This window comes from Macrobrachium rosenbergii, chromosome 44 (genome assembly GCF_040412425.1).
Source record: "Macrobrachium rosenbergii isolate ZJJX-2024 chromosome 44, ASM4041242v1, whole genome shotgun sequence".
In the NCBI taxonomy this organism is placed as follows: Eukaryota; Metazoa; Arthropoda; class Malacostraca; order Decapoda; family Palaemonidae; genus Macrobrachium; species Macrobrachium rosenbergii.
Window position 1 is genome coordinate 1,115,711 of NC_089784.1, and position 19,133 is coordinate 1,134,843.

Consider the following 19,133-nt stretch of genomic DNA (forward strand, 5'->3'; position numbering starts at 1 on the left):
CTGATTTGCTGAACGAATTAGATATAAATATAAATATAAAATATAAGAATGTTCTATGGGGTTTAGAAGGTCAGTCACATCGCTCATTTTCAACGGGAATGAGAGGTTTAGTCATGTTGCTTCAAGTTCTGTATGGCTTGAGAATATTCTGTTTTCTACAGTAATTGAAGGCTTCATGCGTGATTTTATTTTCCGTATGAATGAGAGGATCAGAGATTCCTATTCTACAGGACTGAGCTGCAGGTAGCCTACTGTACAATGATCTAGAATTAGACGACAAGAAAACTGTGTATTATTCTGGAAAAGACAAAGCGAAAATGATTTCATTCGCTACTGAGTACAACAACAGCGCACCATATCTGATGATTAATTTTTCTTCGTCGTTTTAACGTGCTTTTTCCCATTTTTATATGGGGTAAGCACGATGCCTTCTTTTCGAAGGACTTTGATTTGGCGTTGGGGTAGGCCGTATAGCCTCGATCGGCCGCCCTGCCTGACATCGCTTAGACCCCGGTAACGATGTGTACGTGTATCGTACCAATCCCCAGCTCCCTTTCTCCCAGCAGCGAGGAGAACTGTGCGGTTAGGTCGACAGTTCGAGACATGCGAGGTGTCTGTTATGTTTTTAGATGATGTTAGAGTGGCTTTGTTTATGACCATATCTGATGATTAATACAGAGGAAATATGTTTTGAGTAAAGGATACATCGTTGTTCGAATTTTCTGGGTTCCGGCCTTGACGGGAGGTGGTGCGAAAGAATTAGAAAACGGAGACGAAAAATTTTTTAAGAGAAGAATCGCTTACTTAAGAATCATGAAACGCCCTGCCTTTGTGACACTTCCCATCATGGGCAACGCTAATCCTGTTTTGCCAGAACAGAATTAATTTCGGAAATGCTTGACTGCATGTTTTGCCAACAACGTTCAGTCTTCAGCCAGGACCAGATGAACGGACCTGACAGGTGGATCGTAGTTGAGCTTATCGTTGAGAAGTTCCGACTTGAGCACGAAAGATTCCGGAGAGTTTTCTCTGAGCTTCGCAAGAAGCTGTTTGATTTGCTTATCTTTCCATTTCTTGGAAATCTCTTCCGTTTCTAAGGGAGCTGTAGGTATCCATGAAAACGAGTGTGGAGGTTTCTCCTTTATTCAGTAGCTTAATGAGACGTCTGTCTCGAAAGAGGCAGAGTGATGATCAAAATCAGCCACACCCGCTTGGGCATGAAAAAAACACACACACACACGCACACAATTTTCGAACCTCGAACACAGCAAAACATGCAACACGCAAAACAGAACATGTCTTACACACAAATAACCTATCTGACAGGATATTAGAACAAAAAAAAAAAATAAGACAGCTTCATTATCCTTGATTTAAATAAACATAATCACCGGATAATGGGAAAAGGGTAACCATCTCGATCACGCCACCTTTGACACGCAAGCAACAGGAAGACGCTTTCAGAGGTCATCGATATTTTCATGAACATGATCTCCGAGTACCTTCATCACCACTTATAACACGAGAGATTAAAACTGCTTATTTCCATTTAAAATGGCCGTCATCTTAATTATTATATACTTTCATTTCCACATCACTATTGTTCTCTACATATTCATTACGTATTATAGCGCGTTTGCGTGAGTGTCCTACGCGCTTTAAGTATTTCTGGAACCAACCGACTTTTCTCTCTCTCTCTCTCTGCAGGTATCTTCGCGACGTAGAATCGTTTCCTGAAGCACGGAAAGAGCAAATCGAAGTCCAGAATCAGTCTGATAGCATCGGCAATTTTGTCAAACTCGTGCTCTCCGCCACGGTCCGCTCCGTCGCTCCTTAGTCGAGCCAGAAACACCACTGCTACCAACACCATCATGCACAGAGTTCCACGGGAGGGCATTCCTTGGAAGAAGGTAAACAGCCAGTTCATATTGATTATCAGCGTTAAACTTCCCTTTGATGTGAGGATGTAGAAGACAAACCCGACGAGTGTAGGAATGGTGAGGGGAATGATGATATCCTTCGCTGCAGAGAGAAAGATGTAGAAGCTGAAAAACTTCAGATTGTAGAGCAGATGTCTGCTGGCAGCGTAGTATGCCAGAATCCAAGAGAAGACCACGGCTACTGGACCAGCTACCCATTGCCAGTCCTGTGAGAATGATATAGAATAATGTCAGAAGAAAATGTGCGAAGTTAGTGCGTCTTTAGCTGAAAGTACTGTTATATGCCGTGTTATCTTCTTGGGTGATTCATTAGCCTTTGTAAGGGAAGCAGGTCCATTGTGATGTTTACGAAAAAAATTGAAAAATTACGTTTATTCTTCAAATCATTCAGTACTTGAGTTCATTTCGGTTTCAACCTGACCTAATTTTGACCAACAATATATACTTCTAACACTTTTTTTTTGTTAAATAAGGGATCATAACAACTATTTGTGGATATATTTGCATACAGTGACAAGGAAAAGTGTTCATGAACATTTGGATCTCAAAGGGGCCGAGTCGTTTTACCTACGGCTTCTTCATTTGTTATATGAATTCACCAGACGTTAAAATATTTATTCTTATGCTGCGTTTTACTGTAAATGTGATAGGAGGGTTGGCGAGGAAGAGGTTTCCCACATTGCAATATATATATATATATATATATATATATATATATATATATATATATATATATATATATATATATATATATATATATATATATATATATATATATATATATATATATATATATATAAAAATATAAAAATATATATATGCATACATACACACACACACACACACACACACACACACACACACACACACACACACACATATATATATATATATATATATATATATATATATATATATATATATATATATATATATATATATATATATATATATATATATATATATATATATATATATGCTTACTAATCTTACCTCTCTAACGAACGTCTGTTGTGAGCAATGGCTGAAGTTCCAAAGAAAGGGGAAGTCTGCTACGATGCAAACTGTAGAGAGAATAATTTCCTTCCTCAGCCCCTGTAGCTGTAAAAAGTTCAAGTGTCATCATTTCAACTTGAAGTTAACTTCAAGGCAGGTGACGAATATTGCAAGGTAGAATTTGAAATCATTCTGTTTGCATACATCATGTACGGAACTCGTTAACTGCAAATATATATATATATATATATATATATATATATATATATATATATATATATATATATGAATGTAACTATGTAAACTTGGGCTCTAGGGCGTAGATACAGGTTGGAAACCTATGCAAAAACCTTCCTTCGGTCAAATGAGGGCCGTGTCCAAAATTTCGTCAAGATCGGTCCTGCTTAAAAGAAACCAAATCATAGCTGCGATAAAACCACCCTAAGGAGGAAAAGGTGTAATATTGGATCTGCACATCTACAACAAAACAATTACTACCTAAGAATTTTCCAGAAATGTGCGGCCTTTTAAAGACGCACGTCATCCAAGACAAACTTCCTCAGTGGCTCGTTACTATCAAAAGAATTGGGCAGAGGTCTCATCTCGCCTGCAAGACACCTCCCAGTTTATTGAGGAAAATATTCTGCCAGGTTCAAACTTTCTCAGTGGCTCGTTAGTCATCTATCAAAAGAATTGGGCACAGTGTCCTCATCTCACCTGAAAGACACCTCCCAGTTTATTGAGGAAAATATGACAAATCAGTGGCTCGTTAGTCATCTATCAAAAGAATTGGGCACAGTGTCCTCATCTCGCCTGAAAGACACCTCCCAGTTTATTGAGGAAAATATGACAAATCAGTGGCTCGTCAGTCATCTATCAAAAGAATTGGGCAGTGTCCTCATCTCACCTGAAGGACACCTCCCAGTTTATTGAGAAAAATATGACAAATCAGTGGCTCGTTAGTCATCTATCAGAAGAATTGGGCACAGTGTCCTCATCTCGCCTGAAAGACACCTCCCAGTTTATTGAGGAAAATATGACAAATCTAAGTTCCGAAAACAAAAGTCTTACAGTACTTTCTCAGTCTGTTCCTCCAGTACACCTCCCCTGTTTAATAAGCAATGTTACGCATTGCATATTATCTGTGGTTATAGTTTCCTCTGTCACATTTCCTCTCGTGCAAAGGAATAATTATTACTCTCACCGATTCCTCCCAAAATCTTTTCTAGCCACGCCCTAAACTTCCCTGATAGGCCCTCAATCACGCGTTGACTTTTTCACAGCAGAGCAGAAGCCGCTTTCTTATGCTCCATTTCTTATCCACAGGAGTAACATTTCAAACTTTCCATTCATGAAAACTATAACATTGGGATACTGCATCAGGTAGTTGGGATGATAATTGTACTGTATTTTTAAAAGCACACAACAACTTACCCTTATAATTTTGTAAATGTTGCTGGCTAGCCAGAGAGCCATAATTGCATATAGAGCATATGAGATGCCGTTTGGTATTTCCGCTTCCTTTATCAGCAGCTCAGCTACTTCTGGCCCCACTAATCTGACGTCGAACTTGCAAACTTCCGACTGGTTCAGTCCGTATTTGTCGTACATAGCTCGCCAGTCCCTGATCAAGGTAATCACAGAGAACAGTAAAAATTGTATTTTCATTTCTCTGCTGTGTACAGCTCAGTGTGTGTCACATGACTTTTATATTCACAGATAGAAAGCTACAAATATCGTTTAAGACTGTGTACTGGTTCTAAAAGCCCAAATTCGAGTCCCCTCCGGGGAAGAACTATGTAAGACCCATAATTCCCTTAGGGTGCAAATTATCAAGAACGTGTGGTGAATTCAATATTAAATATTATATATATAAATATATATGTATGTATATATAACATAAAATGGCAATATTACTGTTTATATTTTTTCAGTTTGAAATTGATCTCAGCAGGTCGACTGAAATGTAGAAGGAAATGAGAATACAAATAATTTAGCAGGCTTTAAAAGGGCTCATTCAGAAGGCTGTACAAGGGAAGCATCTTCTCAGAGCCTGGTGATAGACCTATCGGAGCACCTTGGTGTTACCTATTTGATCCCATCTTGATCTGAGCATCCTTACGTTCTGGAGCGTACAAAACCGCTCTAAGTGCCATCAGGCCAACTTCTGTAAGTGTTCCAGAATCCTATGAAATCCTGTTCTTATTCCTTGGAAGAGTTTGAATTTACATCGTCATGATTCTTTTGACATACCGTGCATAGTACTGGAATTCTTTTATTCCCTTTTTCTTGAAAGCTACTGAAAAGCCTTCCCCCACAGTGCATGAAAGCTGGAACTTCTCCCTTATTTCTCAGCAGCTCTTGTTATGAATATATTTTTATTAGATCGTTTTTTACAGGTTTTCATTTTCACCCGTTGTACAGGAATCTGAAAAGCTGAATCTCTTCTAAATTTTATCTGCCTGCTTTGCGAGGTCAGTGCCTGGCGAAGTCTTTACTACGAAAATTAACCTCCGAATTTTGCTTTGCACAGGAATCTGAAAAGCTGAATCTCTTCTAAATTTTATCTGCCTGCTTTGCGAGGTCAGTGCCTGGTGAAGTCTTTACTACAAAAATTATCCTCCAAATTTTGCTTTGCATCTTACCAGGAAACAGCAGCAAATGTTGTCAGCAGAACTGCGTGTGCAGCAGCCAGCGCCGCAGAGATGTAAAACCAGAGCCAGATATACTTTTCCCACTTGTACTGAACCCACCGCTTGACAATTGGGTGGCACACCAGTCTCTGGTGGTTTCCACGAACTGCAACAGCTAACACGTGCTGCTTCCGCCACTCTGAATTCGCTGTGTTTGTCCTCACGCCTGCTTTCAGTTTGCCAGTTCCCGAGTCAAAGGCTTCAGATTCTGAGGCTGAGCGGTCGGGATCACGTAGAAACTCCTCCCTTTCATCCTGAATCCCTTCGTCTATAGAAACAAACATTCAAGTCTGCATTACACAGATTTCGCAGATACCCACCCATTCAGTTTGACTCGTTTTGCAAGTAATGACAAATGATTATAGATAAATTGATCAAAGTGTAAGGATTAATGAAAGTAGAAAGTTGTTTTGCAGCAAAAGTACATCACCAGAGGTTTAGCAAGGTAAAACCTGACACACATTCCGTCTGGCAAAATAAGAGAGATACAAACCTTTTTGTTCAAGTATCTCATCCAGATATTCTGTTTTGAAGTAATCTCTGTTGCAGTCGACATCAGCATTATCTTTTTTGTTCCCCTCGGTCGTCATTTGCTTGGCCATACATTTATCAAATACCTTTTCAGCCAGTTCATGATATTGTCCAACCATACTACTAAGATTCAAGTTGTGTGTTTCATTGCCACCGTCATCTCCCTGTCTGCCTGAGACATAGTAAGGCTGCAGACTTTCTTCCCAGTACACGCTGTCTGTTATACTCTGGACAACTTGTCTGTGGAGGAAGATATGTGTAAAAATTTCAATTACTCTGGCATTCATGAATTCATATTAAAGTTACAAAACCCTTAAAAAAGATGTATATAATTCTTCTCTGACAATGAGCAATGCAGACTTTTAAATAGGGAGCGTATGAACATAAAAAAATAACATTTATATGACGAACTTTAGTTACCTGTTTGAGTTCTGTAGTGCTAATTTTAAAACCTTTCGGAAGTCTATGTCTTGATTCTTATCACCGTGCTTACATTTCATGAGGAGGAGGTGAAATCCGTCAAAGAACTCGTTTTCATACGCTATCCGAACAGGGCTTGGAACATCTTTGGTCCAGAGATCAATGTCTTTTGATTCCAACAAAGCTTCGCAGCATCCTAATAATTTCTTTTCCACAGCTTTGTGCAAAGGGGTTTTTCCATTCTCGTCTGTAAAGGAAACTGAAGCTGGGTGCGCTCTAATGATGGCGCTGATACATGGAATGCGTTCGTGTTCCACAGCTATGTGGAGAACGGAATTCCCTGCTGAGTCAGTTTCCCTTACGTTGTGGCCTTTTCTTATCAGCGTCTCGCAGCACTCGGCGTAACCGCTTTTCGCCGCAAGATGGAGAGCAGTGAACGATTGGGCATTCTTTAAATTCACTTTGACCCCTTTGTCAATCAACAGCTCGATTGTCTGTCTGTGCCCATTCTCAGCAGCCTTGTGAAGTGCTGTTTCTTGATTTTTACAGGAGGAGTTTATATCCACTCTTTTCTTGATCAGAGACCTACAGGTATCCAGCTCACCCAGTCTAGCTGCGATGTGGAGAGCAGTATAACCCTGAGCATCCTGGATGTTAATGAAATGCTCAACATCGACTGTTTTCGTCGCCTCCATATTGAGTATGAAATCCACATGCTTACAAGAATTGTGTTTCTCTGCTGCATAGTGTAAGGCTGTCTTTCCCTTGTTATCTGTGACTAATAAATCGACAGCGCTTGCTTCGAAAACCTTTTTAGTTTCGAACGGCAACGACTGGGCCAAGTGAAAAGGAGTTTTGCCGCATTTGTTTCTTAAATTAACATTGGCTTTTGCATCTAACAGCAGCTTAATACACTCGGGCCTATTCTTCGTATGTTTGCAGTAAGAGTGGAGTGGCGTGTTGCCTTGCTCATCCACTGGATCAACTTGGCATTCAGAAGAAATCAGCAAATTCATACATGCATGAAACCCCCTTCGAGCAGCCAGGTGAAGTGGGGTGCATTTTCTTCTATCTCGCGCGTCTTTATCCGCTCCCAAGTTGATTAACTCCTGGCACACATCCACATGACCGTTTTTGGCAGCTAAGTGAAGGGGGGTTGTGTTCTCATTGTCCTCGGCGTTCAGATTGCATTTGTCATTGCCTAGAAGTAATTTCAGCGTCTTCGCGTTTCCTTTCTCCGCCGCAATGTGCACTGCAGTTTGACTTGACTTGGTCGTTGCATTGACGTTTCCTGAATGTTGTATGAGTAGCCTCGTGACCTCAGATGACGTGTCACCAGAGGATATTGAGAGCAGCAGAGGTGTGTTGCCAGAATTATCCTTCCAGTTAACTACTTTCTTACTGATCCTCAGTAGCTCCTCGCAGCATCCTAAATGCAAGTTCTCAGCAGCGAGATGAAGAGGCGTTCTACCGCGTGCATCCGACTGACTCACGGAGTCTGCATTGTCCCTTAAGATTTCCCGTAGCTCGTTTAATCTTCCTAACTTTGCTGCGTGGTGGATTGACATCTGTTTTGAAAAAAAAAAAAAAAAAAAAGAGTCAGCAGTAACGATTTGTAAATGATTAAGCTGTTACACAGAGAATTTGAAATTTAGATTTTACAATTGATAACAGCTTGAAAACTTAAATACATATTCTTTTTGAAAATTGTACTTGCTTGAAATAGACACTATGTTTTGCATTGCGGAAAATACCTTGGAATTAAAATTTCAACCATTAACTTGAGCTAAAAAAAAATACTTATATTTAACTTTCTATTTTTCTTCATTGGTTAAAGGCTTAACTGAACAGCAAACAATTAGGCATAAGCTAGACCAAAAATCTTAAAAACATGCAAGACTGTAGTGGAAGAATATAAGAAATACAATCTCTTACCTTTCCAATCCCCGAGGTTGAAGACCTGCAAAAATCCTATAGTTAATCTTCAGTTTACTTGAGTGTGTAATAAGCCATTGATCAAATGCTTTTAATCCCAATCTTCTTGACACTAAGGCAATTACATAATACCAGGTTTCACAAGGTTGTGTTTATTGTACTATTGACTCTACAAGACGTCAGTTTTGTACTTTATTGAACTTGGCTATTTAATGAATGGTAAGTACAATTTTTATAGAGCACGAAAAGAGAATTATATTTTATTTACATTACCTAACAATCCAAAACCCCATTTCTGGAAAACAGGAAAATTTAAGGTCTGTCAGTCTAAATTTTATTTGTTCAATTTCCGAGAGAGCAGAAACGCTCTCTACCCATCCAATAATCCTGTTGTTTCCATAGAATTAACAGAGAATTATGTACCTGACAGCGGACTGTGGTTGGTCGCAACTGGGATGGAATAGGGATAGAAATCCCATCTTAAAAGACTAGTCGAGAATCGGAAGGCTACCCACTATGAGGTGGGGGGCGGGATTAGGTGTATGTTATATATATGTATTTCAAATATTAAGCATCAAGTAACAAATTAATATCGAATCCATTGCTCTTGGGGAATAAGTGGCAGCAAATGGGAATTTTAAAAGATAAAAATGCAAGTACCTTGACCAAGGTGTTTTAATTTTGTCTTAATTTTTTCTTTATGGTACATTGTGTTGGTATACTTCACATGTTCCGGTGATTTCAAGCATATTGCATGCTTGCAAGATATGTTCACACAAAAAATGTGAAAGCAACTTACTCATTTTGCTGCGGATTGTTCGTTTCTTCAGGATCATCATCGATGTTCACGACACCTGCAATGACGAGGGGGAAAAGTTGCAACATAACTTGTACTTGACGTCAACATTTGTACTAAATTGTGAGCCGCCTTGTAACCCAGCCCCTCCTCTTCCAACCGGGGACTTTTTCCAAACAAAAATATTCCTGATCTCTGTACTGCATAGAACCCGGAACAAATTGTTTGCCTTGGTTAAAATGCTAATTGGAGGCGATGCGCCCTCTTTATCCCATAAATGAGCTACTGTACTGTGTACAAATTATGACAAAATGTCAGTTTTTAACTATAAAAGTCATTAGGAAATCTTGCTGCAGATCTGAGAAATGCACAGTACATACTTGGCTCAAGTTTCGTTTTCTGCTCCAAATTCCCTGACAAAACACAAGCGCTGTTGTCAACATATGGCTTCCTGACTTTATTAGTAAAGGACCAGCCGCGTATCTTCGCAGTTTCCAAGGCTTAGTTTAAACTGCACGTATTCTGTTTCGTGAACTTGACGTTCTCAGTGTCTTGCTCTCTGCATTTTTAAATGTGGATATTTTGAATATTCGATTCAAAATTAACAACGACGGACCATGCATCTTCAAGTTTCACCGAACGACAGTGCTCTGAACAGACGAAATGGAAAACGCACACGCGCAGACAGGAAGTTCTCCAGTAGCTCTTGACATTTCTGATGTATTGCTGGAATATATTTTTGTTAAATACGGTGAGTAAAGTCATTAAAGTTATTTGCCTGTTGCTTACTACACAAGGCCACATCTCCCCACTTGCCAGAGCCGTAGATTCTAATTATCAAACTCTATCCTGTCTCTTGACATCATCAGAATCAATAATGCCCTTAAAACGAAGGTGTTAAGGAACTCAAGAACTGTGGAGCCCCTTTACTGCCTGTCAAATTAGGTGAAATGACTCACTTTTCAGCGTTTCATAATGCCAGTGCCACGGAATCAGTACAGGAACACAAACTGGAAGTTCAAGATCAGCGATGGAAACAGATACTAACGGAACAAGTATAATAAGAAACTATATATTCGAAGAAAACTTTTATAAAAAAAATTTGATGCAGTCTTCACAAAACCATTCTATCAAGTTTTCATCACCTACTTCAGATTGGGGTTCTTCCTTCGCTATGACGCCTGTTAGTTCTTGCAGCATTAAAGGACCGTTCGATTTTCAAACATCGAAATGGAAGTTATTAGCAGGACTGGATATCGCTCCTCTGCCGGTAAACTACTTGGCAGTGATACAATATACATGCTTTGCAAAGAAAAAAAAAAAAGATATTGTGTATGAAATTATTTGATAAATGCTCTCGCATAAAATAACAAATTTTAAGTATCTCCTGCTCTTTGCACTCACTGTGACCATCCTGTTGTCCACGAGGAAGTTCAGTCATCTCGTCGTCGCCTTCCACCATTTCGGTTGTCGGTTCTGTTAAATGCAAAAAGCGAAAACAAAAATTAGCAAAACTGTGCACTTGCAAATGAGTATGTTTTAGGTGGAGTTATTTTTCAAAAAAAAAAAATCGAGCAACGGTAACTTTATTTTCAATAAATGTACACATAAATTCCATAAAGCCTTTTGTGAGGTCAAACAAATCATAAGTTAACAAATAAACACTTTCACTTATACGTGGTGATTTTTTAGGGGGCTCTTTCATCTTCTCTTTTTGTCCAGTCAGTTGTCTCAAGTGTTTTTGAAATTTAATTCTGGGCAGGAAAAGAAAAGAGCCGTTTAAGAAGCACCACGTTATATATGCGATGCATTTGGTTGTTCCTTCACAACAATATTCTCAAGTCTAAAAAGGGGGAAATTACAGTTTTCCTAGTATTCCTCTATAAATTGTAACGCTGGAGGCTTGGTTAGCTTGGCCAGCCAACACCCAATATAGGTGACCTTGATTGTACGTTGTAGCGGCTGTACAGAGAACTCGACTGCGCCGAAGAAACTTCGGAACATTGTTTTGCTTGTTTTTGAACGTCGTCAGTCAGGCGTCCAGAGTTGAAGAGGGCAGAGAGTATTCGATGTCTATCCATCACCGATGCCAACGATTACTGGTGCTTATCCTGAGTAAGGCCACAAAAACCGTTTTCGGTTTTATCCATCTATCTATCTATCTATCTATCTATCTATCTATCTATCTATCTATCTATCTATCTGTCTATCTGTCTACCTGTCTGCCTGTATATATATAAAAAACTTTGAAAATAAATGTAAAACTGTTAGTAAGACCTCTGGATATGTTTTTTGTACAATGAATAAGACTATATGAGTGATCACGCTATTCACTATCTATCTTTCTATCTTTCTATCTATCTATCTATCTATCTATATATATCTATATACATATGTATGTCTGTGTGTTGTAAAGACGTGTGCACATTGTGTAAAAATACTTAAAATAAAAAACGGCAATTTTCATCTATGCGTGCAGAGATATACGCACAAGAATAAAAGAAATCAAAGTTTTCTTCAGAAATCTATTTGCTAATCATAAAAAAAAAAATCTGGAAAAGAAAGAAAAAAAAAAAAGATTGCATCAAGCGACTCGATCAAAGTCTATAGAAATGAGGAGAAACCAGGCTGACTGGTTGGCTGATAATCAATCGTCATTAACGGTGACCTGGGACAAAGTCAATCAACTCCAGGTCTATAATGAGAGAGTAATTGACGGGTGTCTACTGACCCGGAAACGGAATCTGCGACGCATTAGCGAACAATCAGGCCCGGGCTGAGAAAGGGCGACTTTCTCGAAGGGAATTTATTTTTATTGTTAGCGTAGCAATCTCTGAAATAAGATGGTAACATTTCACTAAATTTGCAATTACATTGCACCACTGATAAACCGAAGGCGTAAAATCTATTATTTATTTTAGTCAACTACATTCTGCATTTTGAGAAAAGTAAGTCAGTAAGAAATTGAGGATGGTAAAAAGGCTTTTTTCTTGGTCCTGTGCCCGAAAAAAAAGATACCGGTATGATAAATGAAACTGCTTGGAATAACTAGTAAAAATCTTAAAATCATTACAAAGGCAACTTGGCGAAGTTTATTGCAGAGAAAGAAACTCGCAACTCTTTATAATTTTTAGACTTACGTGTCACTAGGGAAGACAACGGTTTCACGCCAGCATTCGTAGAACAAATGCTTTTGCAAGGTTGGGCAACAATTTTTATAGCTCGTGTGATTATAATTTTAAGTCGAATTTAATCAATTATGAATTGTCAGCTTTAAATCTGGAGTTGATCCAACGAAATCCTCCAAGTTCTTTTTTCAGAGTGAAGGATAGACTGAGCCCTTCCCTGACACATAACATTATCTGATAATAAAATCCGGGCGGACCTTGTTTTTCTGCCCCGGCTGGGGCGGGGTAGGTAGGGGATCGGGAGGGTAGGGGGAGACATGACCCATCCACCTTCCTCTTGCAAAACCTGTTTGTCCGCCCCAGGTGGGGGCGGGATAAATAAACCTGTCCCAGATGTAGCCTGGGAACCTACGTTGGGTGTACTAGGAGACTTTTCAATATCCGTTTCTGCTCACATCATGGAGTCATCTTGAGGACGGGCTGAAGATTGTCCAGTCGGGAATTATCCAATGTTCGGGACCATTCTCAAATTTGTGGGACCCACTTGGTCATAAATGGTTTCAAAATCGTTGGATCTGCCTGTAAGGACGATGAGTTGATGGTGTTGGAATCTCCTTTTCATAAAAACTAATGTACCTACGCTAAAAACCCAGTCTTCGTCCACCTAACTATTTGTGGCCTAATTACCTGTTTGTTCACATTCAACGTTTGCTATCGGTACCTTTCATGTGTTTATTTTATTGGTCTTTATTAGCCACTGATTAGCTTTTTCCTTGGTGGGTGCTTCTTTCAAGTTCTGTTTGTATTTTTTTTTTATTTTTGTATTTTTAAATTTAAAAGAATTTCTAAAAAATTAAACTGTTCTGGAGCATAATTGGCATTTGATGTATCTATAGTCTGTAATTTTCCATCCCTGAAGATGCCTCATGTGATGTGAAACGTCGGCATAATAAACTTGTTACTTGTTAGTGACATGTCTCTTACCTCTTCATCCTGAGATGCTTGTCGGGTCTGTTTCGCCTGAGATTCTTCTATATATGTATATGTATATATAAATATAAATATATATATATATATATATATATATATATATATATATATATATATGTATATACATATAATATATATATATATATATATATATATATATATATATATATATATATATATTGAGAAAACTTTTCTGGAAATCCTAGGATAGTAAAACATTTTTTATCCTAGGAAATCAGAATTCAGCTTCATGTTTAGAAATTGTCAACTGTCTAAGCTTTCGAAGAAGAGAGAGAGAGAGAAAGAGAGAGAGAGAGAGAGAGAGAGAGAGAAGAGAGAGAGAGAGAGAGAGAGAGAACGATGTCATCAACAACGCAACACAACAGACGTTCCGTTTGAAGTATCATGATTGCAAGACCCTCAGGTAATGCTACAACTTTCTTAATTAATCTAACTTTATTTGTTCTTTCATCGTCCATTTACTAAACTTCTCTTCTTGTGGGCGCTTTTTCGCTCTTCTCTTTCCCACAATGCGGGTATTCTGTTTCTTGGAAGTTAATGGACTTTGTTGTGTGTTCCTGGGCACGCGTTTTGATCAACAGTTGTAATAATATAATAAAATATTTTTTTTTCATTTCGGAAGAATTCTAATAACTGTATGCATTTCCCTTGGGAATTAAGTTATTCATATGAATCTGACTGTTAAACAGATATTCACATAATAATAATAATAGTAATAATAATAACAAATTATATTCAAACTAATGTTCGAAGTACATCAGTCCATTTCCACAAATGGCTGTCCCGAGAGCAGTTGATATAATTACGTTCAAGCTTTGGCCTGAAGCTACTCAAGAACGGGAATGCGGCTGGCATCTCTCTCTCTCTCTCTCTCTCTCTCTCTCTCTCTCTCTCTCTCTCTCTCTCTCTCTCTCTCTCAACTTGTCACGCTAATGCAACTGCAAATTACGAACCAATAGCGATGATTAGCCTCACAAATTAAACCAGTCTAATCACTTTCCGTTAATAGCCTTTCTGCCATCCGATATGAAGAGGTTGCTTCGGTGCCTATACTGAGGGACATTTGCTGCAAGTGTCACGAAAAGGGTATAGGAACTGTGAACTCTGTTGCTTCTGCATGTTACCTTACGATTACATTTGCCTTCAAATGAGACGTTACCTTACGAATTTTCTTTCAACTGTGGTGCTTTGAAAAACTTTTCCTGCTTCCGATTTTTCCGACTATACCCTCTACCCAAATGGTGGTGTCATTATTATTCATAATGTGCGCTTATTCGGATATGTAGTTAATTTCATAAGTTTACTTCGTAAGCCCCCAAAGAACAGAATCTCAAGTAAAATGTAGTAAAGATATTTGATAAAGATAAAAGAACGAACAAACAAAACAACAATGAGTCTAAATGAAAAGTAGTTGAGAATTTAGTCACTCGAAACGAACAGAAATAAGCTTTTGACGTTTTTCACGTTATATTTTTATTCCTAACGCCAGGCCGTTCAACTCAATCAAAGTTTTAATGTCTCCCTGCAGTCGTAGGTTTTCTATTTTGCACTGGAATATTCTCAGCGTGGAAATCATTTATATCGGTTATTCAGTCTCGCGTATTTTCAGTCTTGTTAGTCTGCATTAGGTAAGCTTTCCCTTTTACCAAAACCCATAAAGTAAAACTTTTTTATTGTCAGGTTACTCATAAAATATTATATGTAAGGCTAGTATTCTGGTAATATATATATATATATATATATATATATATATATATATATAATATATGTTACTACTTTCCTTACCAGCCTGAAAACTAACTATAAATGGGCCGGGATTTTTTTGCTCGTGAGGGCACGTTCGGCTTGATAGCGGATTCCTCAGAACGGTTATTTTTCAGATCACAAAATGACTTGGTGTCTGAGAATGTTCACAGCAGTCTGGTATCGAATACACTGGAACACAATGACGTATTCAATACGAACGTTGCTGAAAACAGCTGTTTATCTTTATTTCAAACGTGATATTTTATATTCCATTTTTCAGTTTCAAAAACTTTTCAAAGCACGCGGAAATCAGCGTAATTTTCGGCCCCGTTCTCTTGCAACTACCTAATCAATCGCAAATTGTAGGGAGTCGTCTTAAAAAAAAATCGGTATCTATCACATTTCCTATTTTATGAAAAAAAAAAAAAAAGTATGTATAAATATGCATACATATATATATATATATATATATATTTTATATATAAAATAACGTATATATATATATATATATATATATATATATATATATATATGTATATATTTATATATATATACATATGTGTGTGTGTGTTTTGTGTAATGCTTTTATGTATGTTTATGTATGAACTTTGAATGACCCTTGGTTTCTGTACAAAATATCGTAAACTTAATTGTTTATTCAGTATTGCTGTAAAGAAAGGATGCAGCAATAAAACGTGAAAGATAAATCACAGTACGAATGTTTATCAGAGATGTTTATCACAGAGCATGTATGTATAGGCCTATATCCTGCTGTATATCTCTGTCTCAGACTTCAGCCTAGGAATGTTGTTTTTAGTTGAGCGAACTTGTGTCAAGCATGCAGTCTCAACCTTGATCAACTTTTAAGTCAAGCGAAAAAATTACTTTTCGTTGTTTAATCATCTCCAACGGGAGAATTAATCCATTTACTGTGAAAGGATTGCAAAAATTGGATTTCCATTAAAGTCTAGACTCATATTTCCCTCCTTCTCTCTCTCTCTCTCTCTCTCTCTCTCTCTCTCTCTCTCTCTCTCTCTCTCTCTCTCTCTATACCGTAAACCAGAATTGTACTGGACATTACTCTCTCTCTCTCTCTCTCTCTCTCTCTCTCTCTCTCTCTCTCTCTCTCTCTCTCTCTGAGTGTGTCTGTGTGTGAACGTGCGTGTCAAGTCTGGTCTATAAACATTCAAATATAGAAAAGACTGATTGTCTTTGATAACAATTTTTACGGTCATTTTATGATAGAAATTCTGAGAACAGATAATAATGTTATGATTGGATAATTTATCAATGTCGGAGATAGATTAGATTAACTGGAGTCGAGGTGTATCTAAGTGGTTAGACTACGCATGCGCGCTGCAGTTTTCAGGAAACCCACGTAATGTGTTCATTTCTTTATTTGGAAACTGTGAGCCTTAAGTGCAAGCCACATAAGTTATTTCACGACATGGAACCCGCATTTTACTGTCGTCGTGGAAACTCGGCACAAAGATGGAAGCCAAAGAATTTTACAGAGACCCTTTATCTCATGCATGTGGAACGCACCTCGCTCATTTTCACGCCGAACGCCTGTTATCTGTTGTGGAATTCACAGACTTGTCTCATCAGGTGTAATCCACGTCCTGCTCGTTTCTGTAAAATTCACACATGAATATTAATGCATGGAGCTCATATGCCCTGTTAGATGAGCTCGGCAACAGATTTGGGGAGCCACTTGTGACTGGTTGACTGATTAAGGGACGAAATAGTCTGACTGGATCATCTAGGTGATGCAAATTAGACCCATTGTCTTTACAGGTTGTGAATAGATTAGGACAAAGAAATGGACACTTTCACAAGATATCATATGGCTGAGAATAAGTCAAATTAAAATGAAGCCAACCTTATCCAGGGTTTCTTTTTAATCATTTTTCGTTTTTGAAGATGTTTCGTTAGCTTTTCAGATTTCTACAATAGAATACTATCGAGATGGCTTTGCCTTTCGTTAGCTTTTTAGTTTTCTACAATAGAAAACTATTGAGATGGCTTTGTCTTTCCGTCCGCACTTTTTCTGACCGCCCTCAGATCTTAAAAACTGCTGAGGCTAGAGGGCTACAAATTGGTATCTCCAAACATCAAGCATACCTAATTGCAGCCGTCTAGCCTCAGTAGTTTCTTATTTTATTTAAGGTTAAAGTTAACCATAATCGTACTTCTGGTGCCGTTATAGGTACCAACAACACAGGCCACCACCAGACCGTGGCTGAGTTTCATGGGCCGTGGCGGAAGCCACCACCGGACCGTGGCTGAGTTTCATGGGCCGCTGCTAAGAGTTTCATGGGCAGTGGCTGAAAGTTTCATACACCATTGTACGCTGTGCAGAAACTCGATTGCGCCGAAGAAACTTCGGCGCATTTTATAGTTGTTTTATGAAGCCACCGAGACAGTCATGCCTGACCAAGCCTAGATCTATTTTCTACAAGAAAATGAAAGTTGAAGGAGTTTTGCTTTTTTCTCTCTCGCTTTCTTTTCTTAACTCAAGTGATGAGAACTTTCCTTTGAAAAGGAGATCTTTGGCAAGTGCTTCAGAACGAACAGAGGATTTCCCAACTGACTTTGCATTGTATGAAGGTCTTTATCAATCTTGTGATTACAGATGTATAGACAGACTCTCATTTCCAACTCGATTACGTCATTTGCTGTCAAGACTGACTGGGGCCAGACGGTAATGCTGTTTTTTGAAGGACTTGTACAAACAAACAAATAAAAGCAAATATCCTTGCCCGAACTCTTAAATAGTGACGCCGGCAGTGTGGGAAATTATATACATTATTTTTAGAATTTAGAAATGCCCCATGGAAATTGTAATTACGTGCTTTCATGCGTTTTTAAGGCAACGGAACAGCAAACATTTTCTTGCGCCACGTAAGGAACACAAAGAAAAGAGCATCGTAAGTTTCTTATGAATATTTTGCCTTCAAAATACCAGTAAATTTTTAGAAATAGTTCTACTTTTTTTTAGTCGTCGAAATCTGGTATCTGTCGAGTATGTTTTACACTAAATTATACACACACTCACACACACACACACACACACACACACACACACACACACACATATATATATATATATATATATATATATATATATATATATATATATATACACACACACATATATAATATATATATTATATATATATGTGTGTGTGCGCATATGTAATTATAAATTTATAATTCCGAACGCTTCCACATGATTAAAATACTTCGAAACTCTTTATCATACAGCGAAAGAAACAAATGCAAGCAATCCTGTTCATTTGAATACCATAACAAATCAGCCCTACCTTAAGCATTCAACCAGAAATAAGTTGTTCCTTTTAATTTCAGCTCAGAACTTTACCTCACGAAACACTGGGGATGCAAGAACCCTCTAAAATATGGCTGACAAGATACTGGGTGAGGTTTGACTGGCAACTAACGTTTTAAAAACTGTGGCTGATCAGTTATATTATCTTCGCTTATCGATCGGCATGCTGTGATAGTGAATACTGAAAAAATAAGAAGAAAATCGTGATGAGATCATGTTAGTGATAAAATACATCAACTTCAGAAATTCTTTCCACGCTGTCTGAAGCGAAGAAAGTTGAAATTAATCCTTCAAGGCCACAAATTCTTTATCTAATCATGTTAAAATCAGCATTCTTTAATATTCAAGTTTTATTCGAAGTAGATAATGGTTTTTGTTTTTTTACATATTTCTAGATGAAATATATCATAAATTCTGTAATATTGTAGCTTGGTAATGTATTGCATCGTAATTTTATTTTTGCGAACTTCGGCGTAAATTACTTTGGCAATTGTGCGATTTCCTTGTACTTAATGCGTTTTATACTTAGCTTTTAATCTTGAATTCAACTCTTGAAGTATTTCACAGAGAAGTAAAATTTCTGCAGGA

General features: G+C 37.9%; 1 protein-coding gene across 2 annotated transcripts; it reads right to left on the reverse strand.

The window, feature by feature from the left end:
* Positions 1-1,127: 1,127 nt before the first annotated feature.
* Positions 1,128-18,666, reverse strand: LOC136829251 (ankyrin repeat, PH and SEC7 domain containing protein secG-like). Of its 2 annotated transcripts, none has more exons than XM_067087594.1 (10): positions 18,579-18,666; positions 10,716-10,787; positions 9,315-9,369; positions 8,516-8,540; positions 6,581-8,148; positions 6,123-6,400; positions 5,582-5,897; positions 4,371-4,560; positions 2,934-3,041; positions 1,128-2,146 (listed from the first exon to the last, which is right to left on the reverse strand). In XM_067087594.1, exons 2-10 carry the CDS (start codon positions 10,771-10,773, stop codon positions 1,619-1,621), a joined length of 3,126 nt encoding a protein of 1,041 aa, XP_066943695.1. In that variant the 5' UTR covers positions 10,774-10,787; positions 18,579-18,666; the 3' UTR covers positions 1,128-1,618. The 2 variants fall into 2 exon arrangements, with proteins under 2 accessions (XP_066943695.1, XP_066943696.1); XM_067087595.1 differs by having other exon boundaries at positions 18,523-18,659.
* Between the last annotated feature and the right edge of the window lie 467 nt (positions 18,667-19,133).